The sequence below is a fragment of the Vidua macroura genome, chromosome 3 (assembly GCF_024509145.1).
Source record: "Vidua macroura isolate BioBank_ID:100142 chromosome 3, ASM2450914v1, whole genome shotgun sequence".
Lineage (NCBI taxonomy): Eukaryota > Metazoa > Chordata > Aves > Passeriformes > Viduidae > Vidua > Vidua macroura.
Window position 1 is genome coordinate 72,000,751 of NC_071573.1, and position 22,476 is coordinate 72,023,226.

General features: G+C 38.8%; 1 protein-coding gene and 1 long non-coding RNA gene across 3 annotated transcripts in view; one reads left to right on the plus strand and one right to left on the minus strand.

Annotated features, from left to right (window-relative positions):
- The window catches only part of LIN28B (lin-28 homolog B), a 94,795-nt gene that overhangs the window by 57,378 nt on the left and 14,941 nt on the right, over positions 1-22,476 (minus strand). Inside the window, exons 1-2 of one of the 2 annotated variants that reach the window (XM_053973961.1) lie at positions 20,664-20,742; positions 20,190-20,377 (exon numbers count right to left, since the gene is read on the minus strand). In XM_053973961.1, the coding sequence (XP_053829936.1) occupies positions 20,190-20,377; positions 20,664-20,742 (267 nt within the window). Of the gene's footprint in view, positions 1-20,189; positions 20,378-20,663; positions 20,743-22,476 lie in introns of those variants that run through there. The other variant, XM_053973962.1, reaches the window with a different exon arrangement.
- Positions 19,282-19,893, plus strand: LOC128805345 (uncharacterized). Its single transcript, XR_008436397.1, has 3 exons — positions 19,282-19,361; positions 19,581-19,652; positions 19,814-19,893. It is a non-coding gene; the product is annotated as an uncharacterized LOC128805345 (long non-coding RNA).

Sequence of the window (22,476 nt, forward strand, 5' to 3'; positions counted from 1 at the left end):
TTCTGTTACTGGTTGGGCATGTGCTTGCAGAAATTATGTAGAGCTGGCCCATGCCTTAATTTAAGCAAGAACCTGTACCCTGGTATCTGTGAGCATAGCTCAGCAGTGCTCCTTGCTCACCTCTGGATCCTGAGAGAAATCTCTGCACTACTTTTTAATATAACTGACTATCAGTTGCCAAGAAACTGAATCCATAATCAGACATGTAAAAATCAGACCCACAGGTAAGCAAAACAAAGCAATGCAGCATGTCCTTTCTCTTAAAAGACTTGCCCGAAGCCACTGAACACAGTATTAAGGAGACTCCTTTATCAGATATTCACAAAACTTGTGAATGCCTCTCCTGACTGTGAGAACCACGACTGATAAACATGGAAATGAAATATCAACTGCAGAACACGTTCCCTGGTGTCCAGGTGTATGACAAGGTTAACAAATGGAAGTGTTCAAATCCTATCAAAGGGAAGATGAAAATCAAACTCAAGGTGGGTATGACTTTGGAGACATAAGGACAAGAGGAATGAAAGTTTCTTATGCTTGTCTCACAAAGCACTTTCTATAACACTTTTGAAGAATTTCATCATGTGCTCACTAGGCAGGAATAAGCACACTATCACAAAAGTAGAAGTACCTTCTGCTTACATTCTGTATTTAGACGCACTATTTTACAAAACATGGAACCTGGAATACTAATACCAAGAAATAGGTTAAATATATTAATACAAGGTTCTAAAATATCATATTACAAAACACTAAGTTAAGGTCAACTTCTGAATAAAAAAGCATATTTATACACATCAGAAATGCTGTATCTTAGGAATAAATAAAAGGCATTATTTTGCAAGGACAAATTAATATTTAAATTGTGTCACATGGTTTTCACAGGTTTATTTTGGGGAAACTTGTTTGCAATGAAAAAAATATAAAGAAAATAATCCTTCTATTTGGTGCTTGTTTGTCGTTTTAGACTGAGAGTGCTTATTCTTATTTCTCTAGTCTTATTTTTTTCTGAATTGCAATAACAAATCACAAGAGAAAAACAGATCTTATTGAAATCTTTTTAGGGATTTTTCACAAATAGCTGTGCTATCTTTCAAAATTACATGTCAAACAATCTGTACAAAACTCAAGCCCTGCTTTAAGACAACTGCATTATTTTATAGAAAATATCTGCAGACCTCCACTTTCCTTTTGCTGCCTTTGCAGACTCTTTCCTGACTTGTGTGCTCTTGTTTTAATCCGACGGTAGCGTTTTCTGGTCTTGCCAGTGTCCTGTGTGGCTACAAGCTCACACAGTGAGGTCAAGAGAGAGCACAACCAGCAAACTTGTGAAAAAGGAAAACAAAATGGAGGAGGGGCACCCGCAGGAGATGAAGGAAAGCCAGCAGAAATGTCTACAGTGTACAACAGCATTTTTCTCAGCCCTCATGAAATAGCATGTCCTTATCACTATCTGAGAACTTAAAAAAAAAAAAAAAAAAGAAAAAAAGATATTAAAGAAAAGCTCTTCCTTGGCCAGCCTCCACAAATTTCCAATGACAATTTGGAAATTATTTATTTATTGTGGGTTATATCCTATTTGTAAAGAAATCAAGAGTTTATTGTAAAATGCTGGCTCACAAATGTTATGCTGATGGGACAGAAAATAAGTTGATACAGCTTCCTCCTGCAATTAGTGATTTATATATGTTTGCTCAGAAAGGGTAAACATTGTTTCATTTTGTTAAATAAAAAAACTCTCTGCTATGCAAATACCTTTAAATGGCAAATAAATTTACATTTCATTGTAGTTTTCAAAGATTACTTTCACAACTGATATTCCTTTTAAAAACGTCTCACACACAGTTTATTTTTTCTTACATTAAATTTTCCACTTGTTTGCAACATACCCTCCCCCAAGCCCCTGGGGAATAAAATTGCTTACTTTTCATGTCAGTGTTGTAACTTATTATAACTATCTGAAATTTGAAAATCAATAATGATTTGAAGAACAACCTACAAATAAAGATAAATGGTATTTTGTTCACTTAACTTACTCTTTCCTAGAATCATTTGCCAAATAATTTAATTTGTTACAATAAGCCTAATATTGATATTCTTCTGATTCTTATTTGTGTACCAGAAATATCCATACCTACTTTGGTCAGCCTTATGTTAAGGCAACTTGTGATCAGCCTCGATTGTGCATGTAGTATCAGTGCACAAGGCACACAGATTACTGTCTGCAAAAGAAAATTACTTGAATCAACCATTAATCCACTCAAAAAACAAAGGCTAGTGAAAAATCTAATGATCTTCTCAGTTCCATGTTGCACTTGAACAGAATTTTTTTCGTTTATCAGTTTTTCTTTCTAAAATAAATACCTAGGTGCATTTATAAGAAAAGTAGCTACAAATTCAAACCATCTGAAATTTTATAGATGAAAGACAACCTCATTGTGAGGATCCTGATGAAATGCGATTACACAGAGATTTGCTCCTGGACAGGCACCATTCATCAGTGGCAATCTCTCTCTGTAGAAGAGAAATATTTCCTAAAATGTCAGGACACATTTTGCTCAATTAAAAACAGCTCCTACACTGCCCATCCCAGCTGCCTGAGGACATTCACTTCGATAGAAATTACATATATATATGTATTTGTATATGCATAAAATACACACATACAACAGAGAATATATGTATAGAAATAAAGGCTCTTTCAATTAATTTACATCTGTATTACCTCCTCACCAATCTCCTTAGGGACAGTGGTGAACACTAACATACAGTAAGTAGAACTACACTCTATCTGTAGTACAGTGCACCTTAGCCAGTTACAGAACAACTTGTGTCAATAAACATTCTCAGGACAATCATTCTTGCTTTTTTCTTAAATACAACGTCCTTCTGACTTCATGTTACATTAGCAAGAAGCAGAACTCAATGTTTTAATGTATCTACTAAGTTTGCCCACATTACATGTATGTAGCACCTGGCATGATTTCATTGTCCCTGTACAGACAAAACTCAGTCCCACTTGCTCTCACACAAATTGAGGACTCCTCCTGCCACTTGTCACACAAGGGACTCCTGCACAGCCCTCACTTCCAGACTTCACTCCTCAGCAGCCAAATCCAATGAAATCCAAGTGACTTTGTAAGTGTGGCACAGTGCTTTGCAGCATTGGACTTACACCATGAATGACAAACATATGCATGCACATGAGAAGCATTTCTTTAAAAACATTTTTTATGTCATTCAGTATAATTTAGTGGTTTATTTCAGTGAAAATATTTTTTAAATGTCCTTACAAGAAAAATTTAAATTACTGCTTTAAAGCAGTTTGGACATCAGGAGAGAAGCTATTCATGGCTGAACCTTAGTTGAAGTAGCCACTGAGATCAATGGGCAGTCACAGGGAGCACACGCCAACAGAGGTGGCAGCTCCATGAGATACAGTTGTGCAAAGTCTTGCTATGCCATTTTTCTCCTAGGCAGAATGTTAAATCAACGAGAGCAACAAGTAGTGTGGGGAACAATGCCTCCCATTTTATTTTGGCTCAGTTCCTCAAAAACTGCACTCCACCACTGTGCTGATACCAAATGGAATGATGTATTCTGCATTTCCTCAGGCTGCACGCCTCTACTGCTTTCCTCAAGTCAGCTCAATTTTTTTCATGCAGCAAAGCCCAAGTCCTATGAGTTTCATGATACAAATGAAACCCAAACATGGAAAGTAAATTACTGGTTTGCAGCTTAAGGAGCAAAGTATTTTAACTCCTGCAGCTACAAAGCAGTGGAATTGGCACAGGAGTCTGGGTGGGAACATGAGGCCAGGGTGGAGGAAGGAGTGGGAAGGATTGCCTCTTCTAGCAGGAGACTACAGTTGGTTTAAGGCAGTAATGAAACTGCAGGGTTGTAATAAGCAAGGATTTCATCCAGGAGAAGAAAAAACAAAAAACCAAAACCCAAACCAAACAAGTGAGCACAAAAACAACAACAAAAAAGAAACTTAACCAAACCAAACAATCACAAAAGCCTCGCATGGATCATATCTTCAACAAGCAGTTTTTTCTTCAAGATTAATAGAGATGCTTGCTTAATTTAAAAATAACCATGCAGAATAATTCAAGGGCTCACAACAACAGCAATGAAAAATTTAACATCTATCAACCAAATGTAATTATGCACTGGTGTATGGAATGACAATTACTGGGCACAAATTTGAGATTTGTGAAAAGCATTTCTCCCATTTGGCATTGTAAAAGCAATATGTAACATTAACATTAAAAACAGACAAATAATTTTACATAGAAAGGTTAAAATAAGTAGCTAACTTCAAACAAAACATCATTTAAATATTCCAGTTATCTAATGTGTATATTAAAACAACTGTACATTTAGTAAAACAACCCTATATTTAGTTGAAAATATGTAAATATAAGGCACACATGGATTACTTAAAACTACAGAAAAACAACATACTTTGTACTGGAAACATTAAATACTCCTGCTTTCTAAAAGCACGTGCCACCTATTTGAAGGCAGCAATAAAAGTAAAGCAGCCTTTAATCCCTGCACTATTTTGAAACAACCAAAGAAACCTTAGGCTTGTCTGTAAAAACTCCTTTCATAACACATGCTTCTAAAAAAATCATTTGCAAGTAAAAACTGTTATCAGAAAAAAACATGAGATTCCAGCAAGCAGGATGCTGATGGGGGAGGAAGGAGCAACTGACACAAACGTATTACAGTCAGTGGCATTACACCAAAATAATCCCATAGGAGAGACTGTCCCAGAGGGGTGAATCATTAAACACTGCTGATAGCCTGGAAGTACATTTTATACTTAGGAATGTAAAAAATACTGGTTTTAATTATGCTGTTACAATCTACAGCCAGAAAACTTGTAAAAGCTTTGCACAACTTGCCCACAGAGACTGAAAAACCAACATATTGTGACCTGCATTGGGAAAGATTGCTTGACATTATTTCCATTAGAGCAAAACTGTTGTTGTGAGGAAATATATATATTTCATCTATAGTATATAAAGTATGTATATGCATTATTTTTTGAGTTTTTTATAAAGAAAATATTTTGTAGACTATCAATTCTTTTTGCAAAAAAGTATTTTTAAGTAGTAAAGCTACAGTCATAACAAAAGGAAAAAACATCCCATCAAGTCCATGTGGAACTTCACCCAAGGACAGACTAAAGCAGAAGACAATTTAGTTATAAAAGCTGCGTATTTAAGGTCCTAATCTTGAAACCTTTATTTACATGAACAGGTTTTACTTTAAAGAACAAGCGTTTGCAAGATTGGAATCCAGCAATCATTAATCTTGTTGAAAGACTTTTTAGCATGGAGGACTTTGCCGTCCTTCCAAATAAACAAAAGCAGATAATTCTGCTGAATATTTTTCTAAAGTTCTGCTTTGTCACACTACAGAACTTAGAAGTTTAAAAAAAATTGTAAGATATGAAGTAAAACATCACTGAAAAGTTTTAACAATTCAAGGAGAATAATCTGTTGTTAAAATTGTATTCCTTCTCAAATATTTCTGTAAATATGACTGCTTCAAGGTGGTGTTTTTTTCAGTAGTATGATTTGGTTGATCATTAGGAGGGCAAGCCCAAGAGGCCACAGAAAATTGTGGTGTGCCCAATTTTTTATCATCTTAGCTGAGTTGGTCAGAGCAGGGTGATGATAAAACCAAAGCTTGTGGGCTTGATCCCCGTACAGGCCATTCACTGAAGAGCTGGACTCGATGACACCTGTGGGTCCCTTCCAACTCAGAATACTCTGTGATTCTGTGACTACCCAAGTTTAATTCTTCCTCCGAGCATCAATGAAGCAAACAAAAGGCTCCTTAAAGGGAGGCTGCATTTATTTTCAAAGTTGTTCTTGATGTCACCCTGCTGCCATCTTGATGTGTGGCAGCTCACCAAGGGCCAGGCAGAGAAGCGCAGGGTGCGGGGGCTCGGTGAACCCCAGCTCAGCTTCTGCCACACCCCAGTATGGACAGTGCTGCTGCAAACAGTGGCAAAGCTCCAGGGGAAAGTGTTTGCTTCACAATGCTTTTATCTGCATTGCCTGTGTATCCGTGTGCCCTGCGGCTGTTGTAATACCCATCGCTGATCCAGAGATCAGGGGCACTGACCTCTTCTCTCTGGCACTCAGGGACAGGACCTGATGGAATGGCCTGAAGTTGTGCCAGGGGAGATTTAGGTTGGATATCAGAAAAAGGTTCTTCCCCCAGAGGGTGGTGGGGCACTGGAACAGGCTCCCCATGGAAGTGGTCATGGCACCAAGGCTGAGAGAGTTCAAGTGTTTGAGCAAGGCTCTCGGGCACATGCATGACTCTTGGGGGTCTCCTGTGCAAGGCTAAAAGTTGACTCAATCCTTGTGGATCCCTTCCAACTCAGACTATTCTGTAATTCTGGTCCTTTAGCACGGGAAGCTGTGATCGTCCCGGCTTGCCCCATGCCAGCACCCCAGTGGAGGGCACAGCTGTGTGTTACTGCCAGGGAGATGCGGCACAATCAGCACTAAATCCATAGTTCCACCAGTGCTGCCCTTCAGATAGTTTTGATCTATCATTATTTTGATCCTCAAAGATATTAATCAGCATTTCCAGTTCTGCACTGTGCGCCAAATTAGCTTTTTTTTTTTCTTTTTTAAAATAAAACAAACAAACCGAACATTTAAACCGTATTTAGAGAGTAATAAAATCTTTGAATCTCTCGTATCAATCACTTCCTTGGACCACAGTCAGCAGCCCGGGGAGGACCAGGTTATAAATGGCCCGAGGAAGCGATAGGCAATGAATAGCCCTGACCCTCGCTTCCCCGCTTCGGTCGGGGCTTGCAACCTGAGCCGGGAGGGGGCAAATTCCTGCCGCTCCCGCTGCAGCCGGCCAGGGGAGGGGAGCGGAGGGCGCCGCAAAGGAGGCCCCGGCCCCTCCTCGGCGCCGCCGCGGCACCCGCGCCCCCGAACACCCCCTGCCCACCCAAACTCAGCTCCATCCTACAGTGCCTCCATCGCCGGGGCAGCCACAGGCAGCTTCTGCAGCAGAAGCAACCCGCCCTGCCTGCGGCATTACCGACTGATTGCACCATTAATGCCACATCCACGCCGGAGAAAAAGCAGCTTCGCGCCTCGCCAGAGCGGAGGTTTTCCGCCACCCGCGCCGACTGCAGCGCAGCAGAGAAGCCAACAGCTGACTGGCAAATCTTGCCAGCGAGCAGAAAAATTAAGGCCCGGAATCTTTCCCTTTGGCCCCTTCCAGATCTGCACTGATCCAGAAGGGAACTGGCAAATATAAAAACCGCGGTTAAAGTCGGCATCACTCTCTGCCATTCCTCCGCCCAGCAGAATCCGAACTGACCTACATTGTTAAACCTGTTTCCTGAAACACGCAGGAATGCTCTAGAAGATGAAAACAAGGCTTGTATGCAGATATCTCAGGGATCTTGTATTTCCTATATTAGCATCTATTAAGAATGAATATTTCATTGTGGGTTTTTTGCATAATTTCTAAATTAATTTTTCTGATTCGATTCCTTAATGCTTGAATGTCGTTTTTTAATAGTAACATTTTAATAGCAAGATTGCTACCAGAAAGCTTTTGATAAAATTTGTCAAATTAATGGAAACTTCACATTTCAAAATCTTAACAGCTGCTTTTGACACAAAAGTATTTTGTTTAGCAAATGTGTAAAAATTATGTTACAATAATGTAATCAGTATTTTTTAGCAAACCAATTATTAAAGGAAGAAAGGATTAATGTCTTTCCTCTGTATTTAGCATGTCCCTTATTGTTTGATAATTTACTTCCATACAGATTTAATAAAAGGAAATGATTTGCTCTTTTGTCCATCATCTTTAAAAATTTGGCAGTGAGATGTCACTGTGCCCAGAACAATGTGTCATAAGACATACAAATTCAGATTAACTTTGTTAAATTGCTGGAATTAAATTTTCTACATGTTCACTTAAGTGGAGAAAATCGTAGATCAGTACACATTTTTTGTCTGCCATGTCCTCTTTCAGACCTGAAATGCCAGGAATTTCAAACTTGTCCACAAAGTGGCACAGCTACACTTAAATTAATGAAGATCCTCCTGAATGTGCTGCAAGAAATTCAGACGAACATTTGTGTATGATAAGTTCATACAAATAATACTGTTATATAATTAGTTTGGGGGGCATTTCAAATATTACAAAGCTGCTGCAAAGAGTAAAAAACAAGTCCACTGAATGGTAGTTTATACATACAAAACCCCCTTTCATTTATTTAATCAAGCTTTTCTGGTTTAAGTATCTAAGTTCCCAGATGAAACTATCACATAAAAAATCCTTGAGACAAACTATGCATATGCACTGAAACGCCTTGACAACTATTTCACTGACTTCAGCTGGCTCAACATTTCATCTCTTAGTAACATTTGGTCCCTGAAATGTAGATAAAACATCCTGTACTTTCAAAAGGCACATCAGATGGAGGGAGAAAACAGTAACTAAGCTAAGGTTTGCCAGTTTTTAAGAATTTATCAAATAGATTATATTTATCATCCTAAAACCAGAAATACTGCAATGAAATCAACCATGTTATGCCATTAGCTCACTCAAGAGAATATAGTATACTATAGGTGAATTTCATGATACCTGTTGTGGTCAGTGCTGGCTTAGATCCTTTGTAATGGGCATTCAGATACAAAGAAATCAAATTATAACTATAAAAACATAGCCGTGTTTTATGTATAAATTTTTAAAATATACTTATTCCTATTAAAAAGATATTAATATGTGGATCACAGAAAATCTTAAACATTGATTATACTATCTAATAATGAAGACTAAACATAAGTCATCTTTCACCAAATGCTCCAGCTGGAGCCACTTCAGCAGTCTAATCTTAGTCCATTTACAGCTGACACCAATTAAAGAATGATCATCCAAAGAAGTACTGTGTGAATATTGACAACAAACCCAAACAAGAATGGAACGGGCTATCATTTCCCAATAAACTACTGATCATTATTGTCAGTAAAAAAGAAACTATACTACAAAAACAAATGAATCTGCCATTTGAACAAAATATGTAATTGCTCAATTAAAATAAATTAATGAAGACTACTGTGAAAATTCTTCAGGGAATCTGGATCTACCAATTACATTATCAAACATAAAGAGATGTTGCTCAAAGCAGACTGCAACTTTAAAATCATCTGCATTCTTGAAAAATGTAGTTACTAAATGTAAATACATATAAAATGGAATATGCATTTTTATTTTTTATTAAAGTCTTTAATAATTTCTACTGAAGACAATGTAGGCACAGATCAAATTAAAAGGAACCTTCCCAATCAGTGTCTTGAATTTATAAAAGTTTATGCATTTTCAAATCTAATAGATTGTATTTTGGAATATTGTAAACTTTTTTTTTAAATTCTTGAGGAAGAGAAGGCATTGCTAAGAAGAGAATCTGATAACCTGCTTTCTTAGTGTAGATAATAGACTATAGTCCAGGATAATTAAGCACTCCTTAGTGAAAGATGTGGTAATTACTGCTCCATTTAGTGTTTGCAAAAGCAGAAACCAACACTAACAAAATCCTAATCCTGCAAGTCTAAGGCAAAAATTTTATCTTCAGATAAAATTATCTTTTATCCACTGTATTTCTGCCTAAAAATCTTGAATATTGTTTTCATCTTAACAATGCACCTTTAAAATCTTTTATTCTCTTATCCTCTACAGTTCAATCCCACAGTCCTCTCTTTGTGACTAGTGCTGTAAAGTCAATGGTGACATGTAAAGTTCTCTACAGTACCAGAAATGAAGAGTTTCTTGGTTTATTAATGCATCTGCTTCACATCCAGATCAATCACCCTCAAGAAATGTCTGTCTTTAACAATTATCATGAATTCCTGAAGCCAATTAAACACATTTGTAGAAATTATTTTATCTTTTTTTCCCCAGATTGCAGTAGTTTCTATAACCAGAATCACACACAATAAACAGGATGCCCTTAGATCAGCCTGCATGCTGGAGCCACACAGATCCCTACACAAGAAACCACACATTCCTTACAGGGTTCACTTATACCCTACATTTCCCACCCAATAAACAGTTTCTGCAAAACTTGCTACATGAAAACATTGAACAAACGTGATTTTGACTCATGTAAAACAGCTATTATAAATGTAATGTGCTTTCCTTAATTAACCCACACACAAGGCACACAAACCTCCAAAACCAAACAACAAAGCAGGCAAACAAAGCAGATTTGGCACAGCCAAATGAGAATGTATTCGCTGCAGTGGAGACCCGTTGAGGACTATGGTGAAATGGGAACTTTTTGACTAACTGCATTTACAAATTTTTACATTCCTATATTATTTATTTATATTTATATTCCTATATTTACAAATATAGGAATATACTATGCCTCAAAATCCATGAACTGTCCACCTGCTCCTGTCTGAGCAAAAGGTTCAGCTACTTCCTCTTCCCCACCAGCCAGTACTCTCCCTTATCTCTGAGTAATATCTCTACACCCCTAACACCAGGGCCTGGGAAGAAGACAGATCCTAAAGGATCCAGCCAGTAGGACTCCCATCTTCCCCCTCGTCAACACAGATATGCAATATGGCAAGTTACAAGGTTTTAAAAAAAAAATTCCCAATACCTACTGCATCCCATCAGCCCTGCCAGAAATCAAAGGCCCTGCACAGGACTCAGTAACTGTTCAACACCCCAAAGACACTTTCATTGCATTCACCCCCAACAGAACCTGCGTGTGCCCACACTGAGGGTTCTTTCCCACACTGGGAGCATTTCACATACTTCTCCCACTTTCTCCTTCCTGTGAGGAACTTATTTGGGACTGAGCAATTTTTCAACAGGAAGATGGAAAAAAACCCCACATTATCCGCCTGATACACCTTAGCATCAGAGCAGACTGGTAGATGAGTGGCCAGGTGAATTTAGAGAAGACATTAAATATTACACATTCACAGTAGGAAAAAAGTAGCATACTATGAAAAGTATATACAAATTACATACATGACACAGTATGTATGCATGAACTTGACAAGTTGTATAACTTTTAGTCAACTTTTAATTAAGCAACAGTAACCCAAATCCTGTTTACTACCCTACATTTTAGGCACTGTACAGGAACAACTCAGATCGCTTTTATGCCCAAAATGCACACTTACAGCCTTATGAGAACAAAAGCCTCTGAACCACATAGTTTCAGTAAAAACATTCATGTAAGTCTTAACATCCACTTCTAAGTTTCACAGGTCAGTAAGATCATTTCACATGAGAATACTGACCAGAATTTGGCCCACCAGGTCTGTAATCAACAAGAAGGGAAGGGACATCATAATTTCATTGCATTAAGGGAGAGGTTTTGTTCACTGTTGAAACAATTCTCAAATTTCCATTACTTGAAAGTACTATTGTGTTTAATATCTGGGGAAGAGGGCAGCAAACAAGTTTGTGAATAATTCTTGGATCTTATTGCACTTTAGTGTCAAAAATGGCTGATTCTCAGAATGTATAATCTGCATGTCCTAGACCAGGTAATTAAACCGGGTGAGATAACAGTATCTATTTCAAATACAGGATGCAGTTGGGGGTCTAATCCATCATCTAGAGAAGTCAGCTTGAGTCTATTAGATGTGTTCAATACCACTACTTTTATATATTTATAGTATTTCCAGTACCATGAGTCTAAGAATATTCAGAAATTATTACACATGGTCAGCAGAGGCTTTTTAAACCCCCTTATTTTCCCCTAAGATTGTATTATTACAAATGGCTCATAAAACTAACCAAGATTTTGATTACCACCTTGCAAAACATAGTTGTAAAATGAAATAAAATATTTTTTAAATTATAGCACATGTGCACAATTAAGGGATTTTAAAGACACCTGTACTTTGAAAAAATACGAAATTATGCTTATTCTGGTCTTGTTAAAGAACACAATGGCTATCACTTTTACTCTCAATTCCAGGCCAGGGTTTATTTCAGTTCATGTATTTATATGACCATAAACAGAGAGTTGTAACACAAATGTTAAAGTAGCCTCATGTGGCACTATAATAAAAACAATCAAGAAAAATAAATTCTCTCAGCACTGCATACCTATAAATTAGCATGACTAATTAAAAGAAGGTCTCTCTGGGAACAGATTATCTTTGATGGGAAAGCTACTATCAGCTAAATTGATGAGAATTACACATTTATGAATGTAATAACAACATTAGCATTTTCTGAGAGTGCACAAGATCTGTTATAGTCATGAAATATTTTGATTTTGTAGATAAATTCATACACTCCAAATATTGATTACATATGCTTTTCCTCAGATTTTACGTGTTAAACTATTTTAACCAGTGAAAATATTAACTTATGATACTAAAAAATGAATCCAAGCTTTTCAGCCTTCCTCCTTCCAAAAAATGCAATTCTAGCACCAGATCAGAATTTTTGAATAGAACCTGTGTAATTTTCTTGGCTCCTGAACTGCTAATAGAATAAGAATATTCTATAAACTCTCAGACAAATAATCTCAAATACTTCGATGTATTTAATTTTGAAAGTTGAAAATCCATACATATGGAATAATTAAGGAGCTGTATTTTCCAGATTATCAATAATTTCACTAAGACCTCACCTATCTGCTAAAAAGATCTATCCAAATTATTATGAATATACCCTGTAAATATGCTTATTTTTTGTTCTTTAGAAGAAAAAGCCCACATATTATTTACATGTATCAAAGTTTCCCTGATTTTTTGTCTGCCTTATAAATAATGAATATACCTTGTAAATATGCTTATTTTTGTTCTTTAGCAGAAAAAGCCCACATATTATTTACATGTATCAAAGTTTCCCTGATTTTTTTGTCTGCCTTATAAATAGTGCTTTCACTATTTATAAATACTGCAAATCAATATATTTCAGTGCATCCACTGAACTGTAATCACCAAACAAGAAAAAGAGAGACTGGAAGACTGAAGTGTGACACAAAGATTCCTGAAATATTTCACTTGCAAAGAGAGCTCAGATGCTTGCACTCATGCCAATACCCTCAAGTGCCCTTTTCCTTGAAAAGTCATTATCACTTTGGTTGTCTCTCCATCCCCAGCTGAAGGTGGCAACGCAAGAACTCTTGCTATTTTGCACCAGGAGACTGCAGTTTCATTCATCACATTTCTGTGACAGTAGCTTCCAGCTCTTTCCTCCAATACCTCCACCTCACCCTGGCTCCTGCTTGCTTGCACCCTTGGCCACCCTTCCATGGTGCCAACACTGCCCAGCCTTATTTGTGGGAATCATGGGGACTCCCTGCTATGAAAAATGATACAAAAATCAGATACAAACCCGAACACTTCCCCAGCTGAGTTTGCAATGCAGCCCCACAAGCACTTATCCTAGTCCAACACGAAGAGTGATACAAAAGCTCTTGAAACTTACTTGAAAGTCAAGTCATCTCTGTAGGATTCCCACCGAGAAGGGTGGCTGTAGGAGTTTAAACCTCCACCTATTCACCCCACACTGCTACTGCAAAGCCTTGTTCGTCTGCTTGCACGTTACAGCTTTGCATGTTTGGAAAAAGTCAAATTCAGTGCCAGTTTTCGATAATACAGCAGACTGTGAAGCTTGCAGCAAGGTCCACAGCTGCTCCACAAGCAACCAAGCCATCTCTGGAGTGAGGATGTGGCATTCCCTTTAGCCATCTCCCCCCTCCATTTGAAGTCAGAACCAGCCAGACTAATCTGAGGAAAAGCATGGACATCAGTTTCTTCAACTGAATAGGCTTAAGCAATTAGATGCACTTCCCCACCTTCCATGCAGAGGTGTTTACTAATACTCTGCTGATGTAAAAGCAATTTAAGGATTCACTGCTTTCACCGGTGATATCCATCAGGCAAAAGCCAGTCCAAAACTGCCCTGAAGAGCAGTCCTTTAAAAAGAGCCAAGCATCACACAATACCTCTCTAACAGTCCTGCTTACTTTCAGTTGATTTTTAAAAAGGCAAAAAAAGCACTCCTACATATAGGGAATTAAAAATTTAAACAGTATGAAGTTATTTGTGTTGGTTTTAAAAACCATCATAAATGGTCTTTAGCCCCTAGTTTCTAGTTCCTAGGATCATTCTTAAAGGACACTTTTACAGTCAATTTTATACAACTTGGTAGAAACTGGTGGGCCTAATTTTGCTTCTGTTGATAATTAGTGGGGAAATATGGCAGGCCTTTACTGCAATGGGTTACTTAAGAAGGATGAATCAAACAATATTTACATGGGAGTATACTTTGTGAAACAAAACTCTCAATGGTTCTAAATGTACCTACTACCTCAGTTATGTAGTTGCAAACCAGAACAAGCAACAATAACAACATTTTTCCCAATTTGACAATTCATTTCCTTTTAGCTTTGGTTCATATATCTGCTTTGATATCTTACGTTTGTGCCCCAGACAAAATATCCTCTTCCTCCCAGTATCCCAACCCCTGTGCACAACTTCCTCAGTCTTGGAGAAAAGGAGGATAGCATGCTCTGGAAAGGGTGTGCTTACTGCTCTGCCAAAGAGGGAAATACCTCTTAAAACAAAGTTGTCCCACTGCAACCCTCTGCCTTTGGGCCACTTGTGATTTCTACTTGCCAACATACAAAGTTTAAATATCTTCAGCCAAGTCTGATCTGATTCAACACCACTTAGTTGGTGAATGGTGTTGCCATTCACTTAAAACACTATAGAGGTTTACTAATAACAATTTACTACAGTGTTGGGGTTAGATGTAAAAAGATGAAAATGGAAGGTTAAGAAGATGGCAACTCCATAACTCAAATAACCACATTACAAGTTTCTTTAGACAACCATCTTAAACCATCAAGTTGTCAGTGAAGTATTTTGCCATCTATGTGTCCATACACTATGCTAACTTACACACTAATTAGTAGCCAAAACAAATGCTTCAAAATAAAAAAAAAAAAAATTAAAATCCCAACCCTGTAGCACTCCGCACCACAATCAGTGGTTTCATTTCTCCGCACCACAATCACCATCATTTCTCTGCATGCTGCAGCACAGCTGGTGAGTGCCAGAGCTTGGCTCCGGGTCTCGGGCAGCTCCACCCCGTTTGGATGCTAAACGCACTGAGGCTGCTGAGCAGACTTTGACACCCGTGGCTGATCCCTGCCGGATCTTCCCCACACGTGCTCACTACAGAGCAGTTCACTCCCCGTTCCTTCCTTCCTCAGCCTCCCTCCCTAAATCCTGCTAGCCACTTTTGTTTTGATTAGGACTGGGCTTGCCCGGTCCCCAGCAGAAGTCAAAGACGACAAGTCTGTAACTGCATGGGGACTTCTATACTCCAAACAGGCATACCTATGTCATATTAGACATAAGGAACAATGAAATACTCATCCCACTTGCTTGCCCAGGACTTCCAGTTATCCTGAGCAATTAAGTAGTTTTTAAAGGCTCCCAATAAAACAAAAATGAAAAAGGTATGCTAGATGAAAGAATGAATGCATCCTTGAAAAAGCACAGGATCACGTGTGCTCACAATATAAGAAAGTCAGCATTGAGTGTATAATGTCATGCCCTACTCTGTCATAGAAAAGGTACTTTGTGCCTAAAAACTAGGAATTGAAAGAAAAGGCATCTGATTCATTATTGAAGAGGATAGTTCGTCACATTACGTGGAAAAAACTGTTCAGATGCTGCTTGTATGTCTCATTTTCCATTTATTCTTCTGTTTACAGTCAAAATAGTCTCAGTAGTTTTTCCTCCTTCTTGTTATAGGTACTTGAAAGAGTAAGAGCAATTTTTATAATACACAAATGATACTGCAGTGCAGAAGGACGCAATGTAAGAAAAAATGCTGTTTTCCATTTTAATAAAATTTTGTAGTAACAGTAAGAAAGTTCAGATGAAAGTGAAAAATTTCAAGCGACTATGTTCCTTTTAATGAGAAGACAAAATGCACCAGCTCCTACATGCTGCTCCTCCCTTCCTTCCTTTCCCCATCTCATAAAAGAGGATCCCAAAGAATGATTGTGTTTAAGGTCCCAGTTCAGAAATATTGTATCAAACCCTTATTGTGGTAAGAATTTTGGACTGAAAAGCCAGGTCCCAACAAACTTCATCTAAACTGAAAAATCCATTCCATCCTGAAAAAACACATTTTTGAGAAACAGACATAAATTTTTAACCCTCGATACTCACAAACATGCACTTAATTGCATCTGCTTACATTCAGCACCCTACAGTCCACGATCATCTTTAACACCTGCGCTTCACACTAATCAAAGGAAAAAAGACTTGTTTCTAACTTAGTCTGTACGAGTGTGTGTGAAAAAGAATATACAGCATTTTTGCCTTGCTGCCAACATCCAAAAGAAGTTGTATATATTTAAGTTGTCTAATTTTGGATGTGCAAAAAAAATTTAACAAATGTCATCCTTTTCTGATTCTATGAGAACTTCAGCTCTTCTGAGTTCTTTGCACCGAAGACCTTTATTCATGTGCACCACAAAAGTCCCTCACTCACCTCTGCTTTACCCTTTGACAAATGGATCTTCTTCTAAAATTTAATAAGAGCCACTCACACATAACTAGGTCCAGAATCCACATCACAAAAGAGAAGCAAGCTGTATTATTCATTCCATGGTAACTTATAAAGAGAACATATGACAATATTGAGCCAAATTCAGTAAGGTGCACAGTCCTTGGATTTAAAAATGTTACAAAGGACTATCGTTGCTACTCTTCCATTTTTTTCAGAAGAAACAGAGTTGACTTGGCACATTGCTGCACTGAGCATGGCTTCTGTTCAAAAAATCAAATCGTTTTTAGGACTCATAATTTTTACATGACCCTGAATGACTCAAACACAAGACTTAAAGATATAAGCTGTATCAGAATAGAGCTAAAAAGGAAAAGACAGTGGATGTGCTTAAGTGTACCAAATTACATTGTAGACACACAGATGCACATATATAATGGCTGATGTGTTTCTACCTTAAATACTGCATCCAGCTCTAGGTACTTCATTACCAGAAGGGTAACAACAGTCTGAAGGTAGTTCAGAGGAGATCAATCGAAATGATTAACACCAAAGGGGGGACTTAAAAGACGGGGTTAAAAACTCAATACTGCAGCTGTTTCGTGAATAGAACTTTCGTTGGGTGAAGGGGAAGAGAAGTCCAAACAAAAGCATGGTCCTCTAAAAATATATCAATATATACAATTAGCAAAGCACTGACTTTAGAAAAATGTGACTATAATCCACACATAGCTAAGGGGGAACTCCAAGACGAAAGCAAAATTATTTATTGCAAGCTCAAAAGTCTAGGTATAATGAGCTTAAACTATTACAGGAATTTTGACTTGACATACAGTAAGTTTTTGCTCATAGCAAGATCTCATAGACTGGGCATAACCTCACCAAAAAAAGAGTAAGATACGAAAGTAAAAATGCTATTGTGGGGTTCAAGCTAGCTTTGACAGGACTTTGACTAAGTAAACTAGGAGCTTCTCTCTCCTGGTCAGACTGCCTAATTTTATGAAATTATACTAGTAGCTACAAACACTGCAGAATGAGCAAATGAATACATGCAACACTACCTGCACACACTTAAATGATGAAGTGTTTTCAAAGCAGTTTTGAACAGTAGTATTTTGTTTCAACCGATTAATAAACTAACATCTTTGCCTTGAAAAGGACCCTCCACATGACCATTTTTTTCAAATTAATGAAACTAATAGGAAGAGGGTCCAATCACTGTTTAGGCAACAGACTGTTGTACAAGCAGCAGCGTTAAACAACATTACAGATTAAAAGACATTTTTATGCTCTGGCTGCTACTGCTAGAACTGCTCAGCTAGTTAGCTAACACAGCATTCTATGTAGCAATATCAATTATCTAAAATGTACTATGAAACACAACAGATAGTATTTCTCCCTGTTGCATCACACAGAAACTGATGGAAGGAAGATTCACGTCACAGTGATTTTTATATATATATATACACCTTAGATTTCATCAGAATGAAAATGATGAGAAACATACTTTCTTTGCTGCAAGAGCAATTCATTGGAGAATACTAATAATAACTACACTCAGTAAGATGTATCTGTAAGCAAACTCAAAATGACTGAGGCACACAGTTAACATGGTATTTTTCACTGCATTTTACACTGTGATTGTCTTAGAAACCCAAGGATATGGATAAGTTGTAGATTATTAAACTGTAATAAACAAACTTGTCTAACATTTCCTTCTCTTCCCCTCCTTTAGGGAACACAACTCAATAGAGACTTCCAAATTTACTGCTACTTTATTATTTTCTATGACTACTTTCCATTATGAAACTGAAAACCTTGTCTAGTATTACTTAAATGTATCAGGTTATCTTGCAGTTCAATACTTCTCTATTTCTACAGCTCTAAGAATATCTTTGTTTCCAAGTGTGTTTTTTATTAACAGCACTGCTATGTTTTAAATATTTGTCTTCTACTATTCAAGAAGCAAAAAATTACATACATTAACACAAAATTACATTAAGAAATAGGGGGTTTTATCTTTAAAGGAAATTTATAAAACTATAAAGGACAACTTCGTGACTTAAGATACAAAGAAGGGAAGAAAAGGGGAAAAGGAGGAAGACTGCTCCTTCTTTGATAAGTGTTTCATTCATTCAGTTCTCAAGAGAAAAAGCAGTAGCAAAGAGGGGGCAGCTTATATGCCAGTGCAAAGCAGGAAGTGTAGGAATTTATTGAGTTCACTACTGAATTCTATGCTTTGTACATAATTTCGAATGCAAGAAGCTGTATTGAAGTGCAGGCCCTTAGGTGCAAGGGTACATGTAAGGCAGCAAGACCAGAAATCCAGCCCACCCTGCACTGCAAGGCAACAGGCCACAGCAGCAGTTTCTTCAGAAGTTTCAGCCACCTTTTTACTAACTAATCAAAGGTGTATGCTTTAAAAAAGCCTAATTAAGTTACTGCAGAATAAAGCTGGGCAACCAAATGCAACATTAAAAGGGAGTCATGGAACACCCCCTTCACCGTCATTGCAAACGTCATAGAAAACGGACAGCCACGTAAAAAGATGCCTTTTGCCTCCCTAACATGGCCCTAGCCCACCCCAAAATGGTCTCTTTACCTGATAAAGATGCCTTTTGCCTCCCTAACATGGCCCTAGCCCACCCCAAAATGGTCTCTTTACCTGATACCTCTCTTCTCTGATCACAGAGGAGATGGGTGAAATTCAGAATAGCATTGTTGCAACTGGAGACTTACAGAAGGACCACGGAAGGTCTTCTTCACAAACCACAGTACAGGTCTCAAAAAAAGTTCCCTTATTATTTTGTACCTATTTTGCATCTGTAACTCGTTCAACATGAAGGCATTCATGCTAGTTTCCACGTTCAAAACACATAACCAACCATGCTGCTTAAAATTGAAACCATGGACCATACATCCCTTGTCTCCCCAACAGCTTTACAGAGACACTGCTTTTGGTCTGAATACTTAATGATTACTTTTTTTTCTCTCCCTAGAAAGGAATAATTAAAAATCAACCAACCAAACCACATACACGCTTCAGAGTATCACCACAGGGACACTCTCAGGTCTGAATTACTGCAAAATAACACCATAATTATGTCTTAATTTCACTAACTAATCTCAGATGAGCTTTTAAAAAGTAATTCGAGGTTTACAAGTAAACCGTTTAAAACTGTACTCAAATGTTATCTGAATGAAACCCGACATTTATTTATCCCTTTTCCAGCTTAATTTTAAACAGTTTCCAAGGAAAGGCATATCTGCTCCTGATCAGTCTGGTGACAAATGATAAACCTTGTTAAAAAGTGTGACATTGAAAATAAATAAAAACCACAGGAGACTTTTCTACCCAAGGAGGAAGATACAAAGAAACATTATACCCTTGCACAAATCACCAGCCACAGAGACTAAGCACAATCTAACGACCTTATTTACTCAAATTGTACACTACCAACAAAACCACTACCTAAGGCAACTCTTTAACTACAGATGTACTTAAATACCTAGAAAAAAATAGGTTACTTCTCTTCACATAAAACCGGAGTCCCACTGAGCTCAACCAAATGTGGCAGGCTGAGATGGAAGACAAAAACGGGTCTTACTTGGTGTACAAAGACATCAACTGGAGACTCCAAGGGGCTTCCCTCTCGGTTGCTCATGGAGATGAACCCGAATCCCATTCTCACATTGAACCATTTGCAATGGCCGGTTCCGTGCAAAACCTGGGATTCCTCTTCTTCTTCCTGCTCCGGCAACTTCCCGGGTTCGTCTCCACCTTTACTCGCCCCTGCTGAGGTAGAGGGAAAGGCGGGGGGTGTGGGGGGGGGGGGGAAGGGGGGAGAAAAAGAAGGAAGAGAGGGACAAGATGCAAAACAAAGAGTTAAATTCTGGTAACATCCTTTTGCCGCTGTATAAAATAGTTACTACAAACGGAACGGGGTTAAAAAAAAAAAAAAAAAAAAAAGGGGGGGTGCGAAGAAAACAAAATCAAAAAGCAAACGGTGAAAAGTGCGTATTTTTCCTAAATCCTAAAATAAACAACTTTCTCCCCAAAATACGTAAAAAAATAAAATCACCGGAGATTACAGAGAGGAAACACTGCACACGGAGGCTCTCCCTCTCTCTGAGCCCAGGGCAGCCCACGTTTCTGTACATACGTGTATTTTTCCATTTAACTCCATCTTTCAGCCACATTACAGCACGGAACGCGATACTTTACTTGAATATTGCTGGTTTAAGACCGATCCCATTTCTCAACAGAAATTCTCAGCCCAATTAGTCTCTCCTCGCAAAGCGCAGGACCGGGGGGGGGGGGGCGAGGGGGGAGGCCGGCCGAGGAGGGGTGGAGGAGAGAGAATAAGCAAAATTGGGTAGATTGCACAACTGGTTATTGCACATGCAGCGCCGAAACCACTATTTTCCAACGTGTATCCATCCCTCCTTGGAATAAACTTTCGATTAAAGTTGGGACAGGTGTACGGCCGTTTTCTCATCCCACCACTGCAACTGTGCTTAATCAAACAGGAACAATTCAAACAATAGCCCCCTGAAAGCTTTTCAAGTTGTGAATCGGTGTGGGCGGTACGGAACAGTTTCTGAGCTGGGTAACAATGGGTTTGGAGAAAGCCCCCTTGCGCGAGCTGCTAAAAAAGGGTAATGCATAGTTGGGTTAAAAAGGGGTGGGGGGAGGGGGGGGAGAGGGGGAGAGAGAGAGCGAGCGAGCGAACGAAAATCATAGTAAAACAATAGAAAAAGAAAATTAACCTTCGGCCATGTTGCCCCACGGGCCCTCTGCTCCAAACTCGTGAGATGAAAACTTTCCCTGTGGATCGAAGTGGTCTTCTGCATTAATCTAACATCCTGATTTTGAACGATCGCAAATTTAGCTCGCATGGTCTAATGTGCTTTCCCTCTTTTGATTTTTCCCCGTCTCTCTAGCTCCGTTTCTGGCCCCCTGCGCACACGTGACTCGGTCAATTACATGCTTTCTTGCTACTAATTTCGCATCGGATCCTTAAGGGGTTGGCAGCAGGCAGGAGCAGCCAATCGCCATTTCAAGTAGCCTGACACACCAAAATAATTTATGAATGAAATTTCCAACGCGGCGCTTTTCTTTTTTTTTTTTCTTTTTTTTCCCCTTCCTTTTCGGACAGCTAATCTGCACGCTTCTTTACGGGAAATCGAGATGACGTATTATGCTGGGGGTTCTGCCCTCCCGTGCATGCAGAAATCCGTAGGAAGATCCGTGTGTTTCTAGATACAGCCCGCCGAGCAACAGCTGCACGCAGGGGCGGCCGTGAGGAGGAGATTATGGGGGTATCTGTGCCCACCGCAGGCAGGCTCCGCGTACGCACACGAAAGCGAGATGCTCCCGGACAGGGGACACACGTGTGTGCACACATGGACGGGGGACACACGTGTGTGCAGACACGCACGGCGAGCGCCGGCAGGCATCTGTGCCACCCTCTGCGCACAACGCCGGCAGATGCGCAACTGGATCGTTACTAATTTCGCATTCAAATTAGAAGCGCGCCGGAAACGCGGTATCACCTTAATATGCCCCAGAATGTGCGGAGATCTAGCGTTTCACAACATTTCTGGAGGGGGGATGGGGCGAGGAATTGTACTTCACAGGTTTCTCCGCCATCTCTTTCCGGGGGAGGGGATGTGATTAATGACTTCCTAAATAAGAGCCCAGTTTTCAAGCCGAGAATTGGAGTGAACCTCAATCAGCAGTTGGGAGAGGACTGACAGAGAGAGGGATTTACTGGAGAAGAGGGCGGAAAAAAAAAAAAAAAAAAAAAAAAAAAAAAAGCCTCGGGGGAAGAGGACAAAGAGGGGAGAAATAACGGTGACCGGGAACTGCTGTTTTAAGTCTTCAGTGCCAGC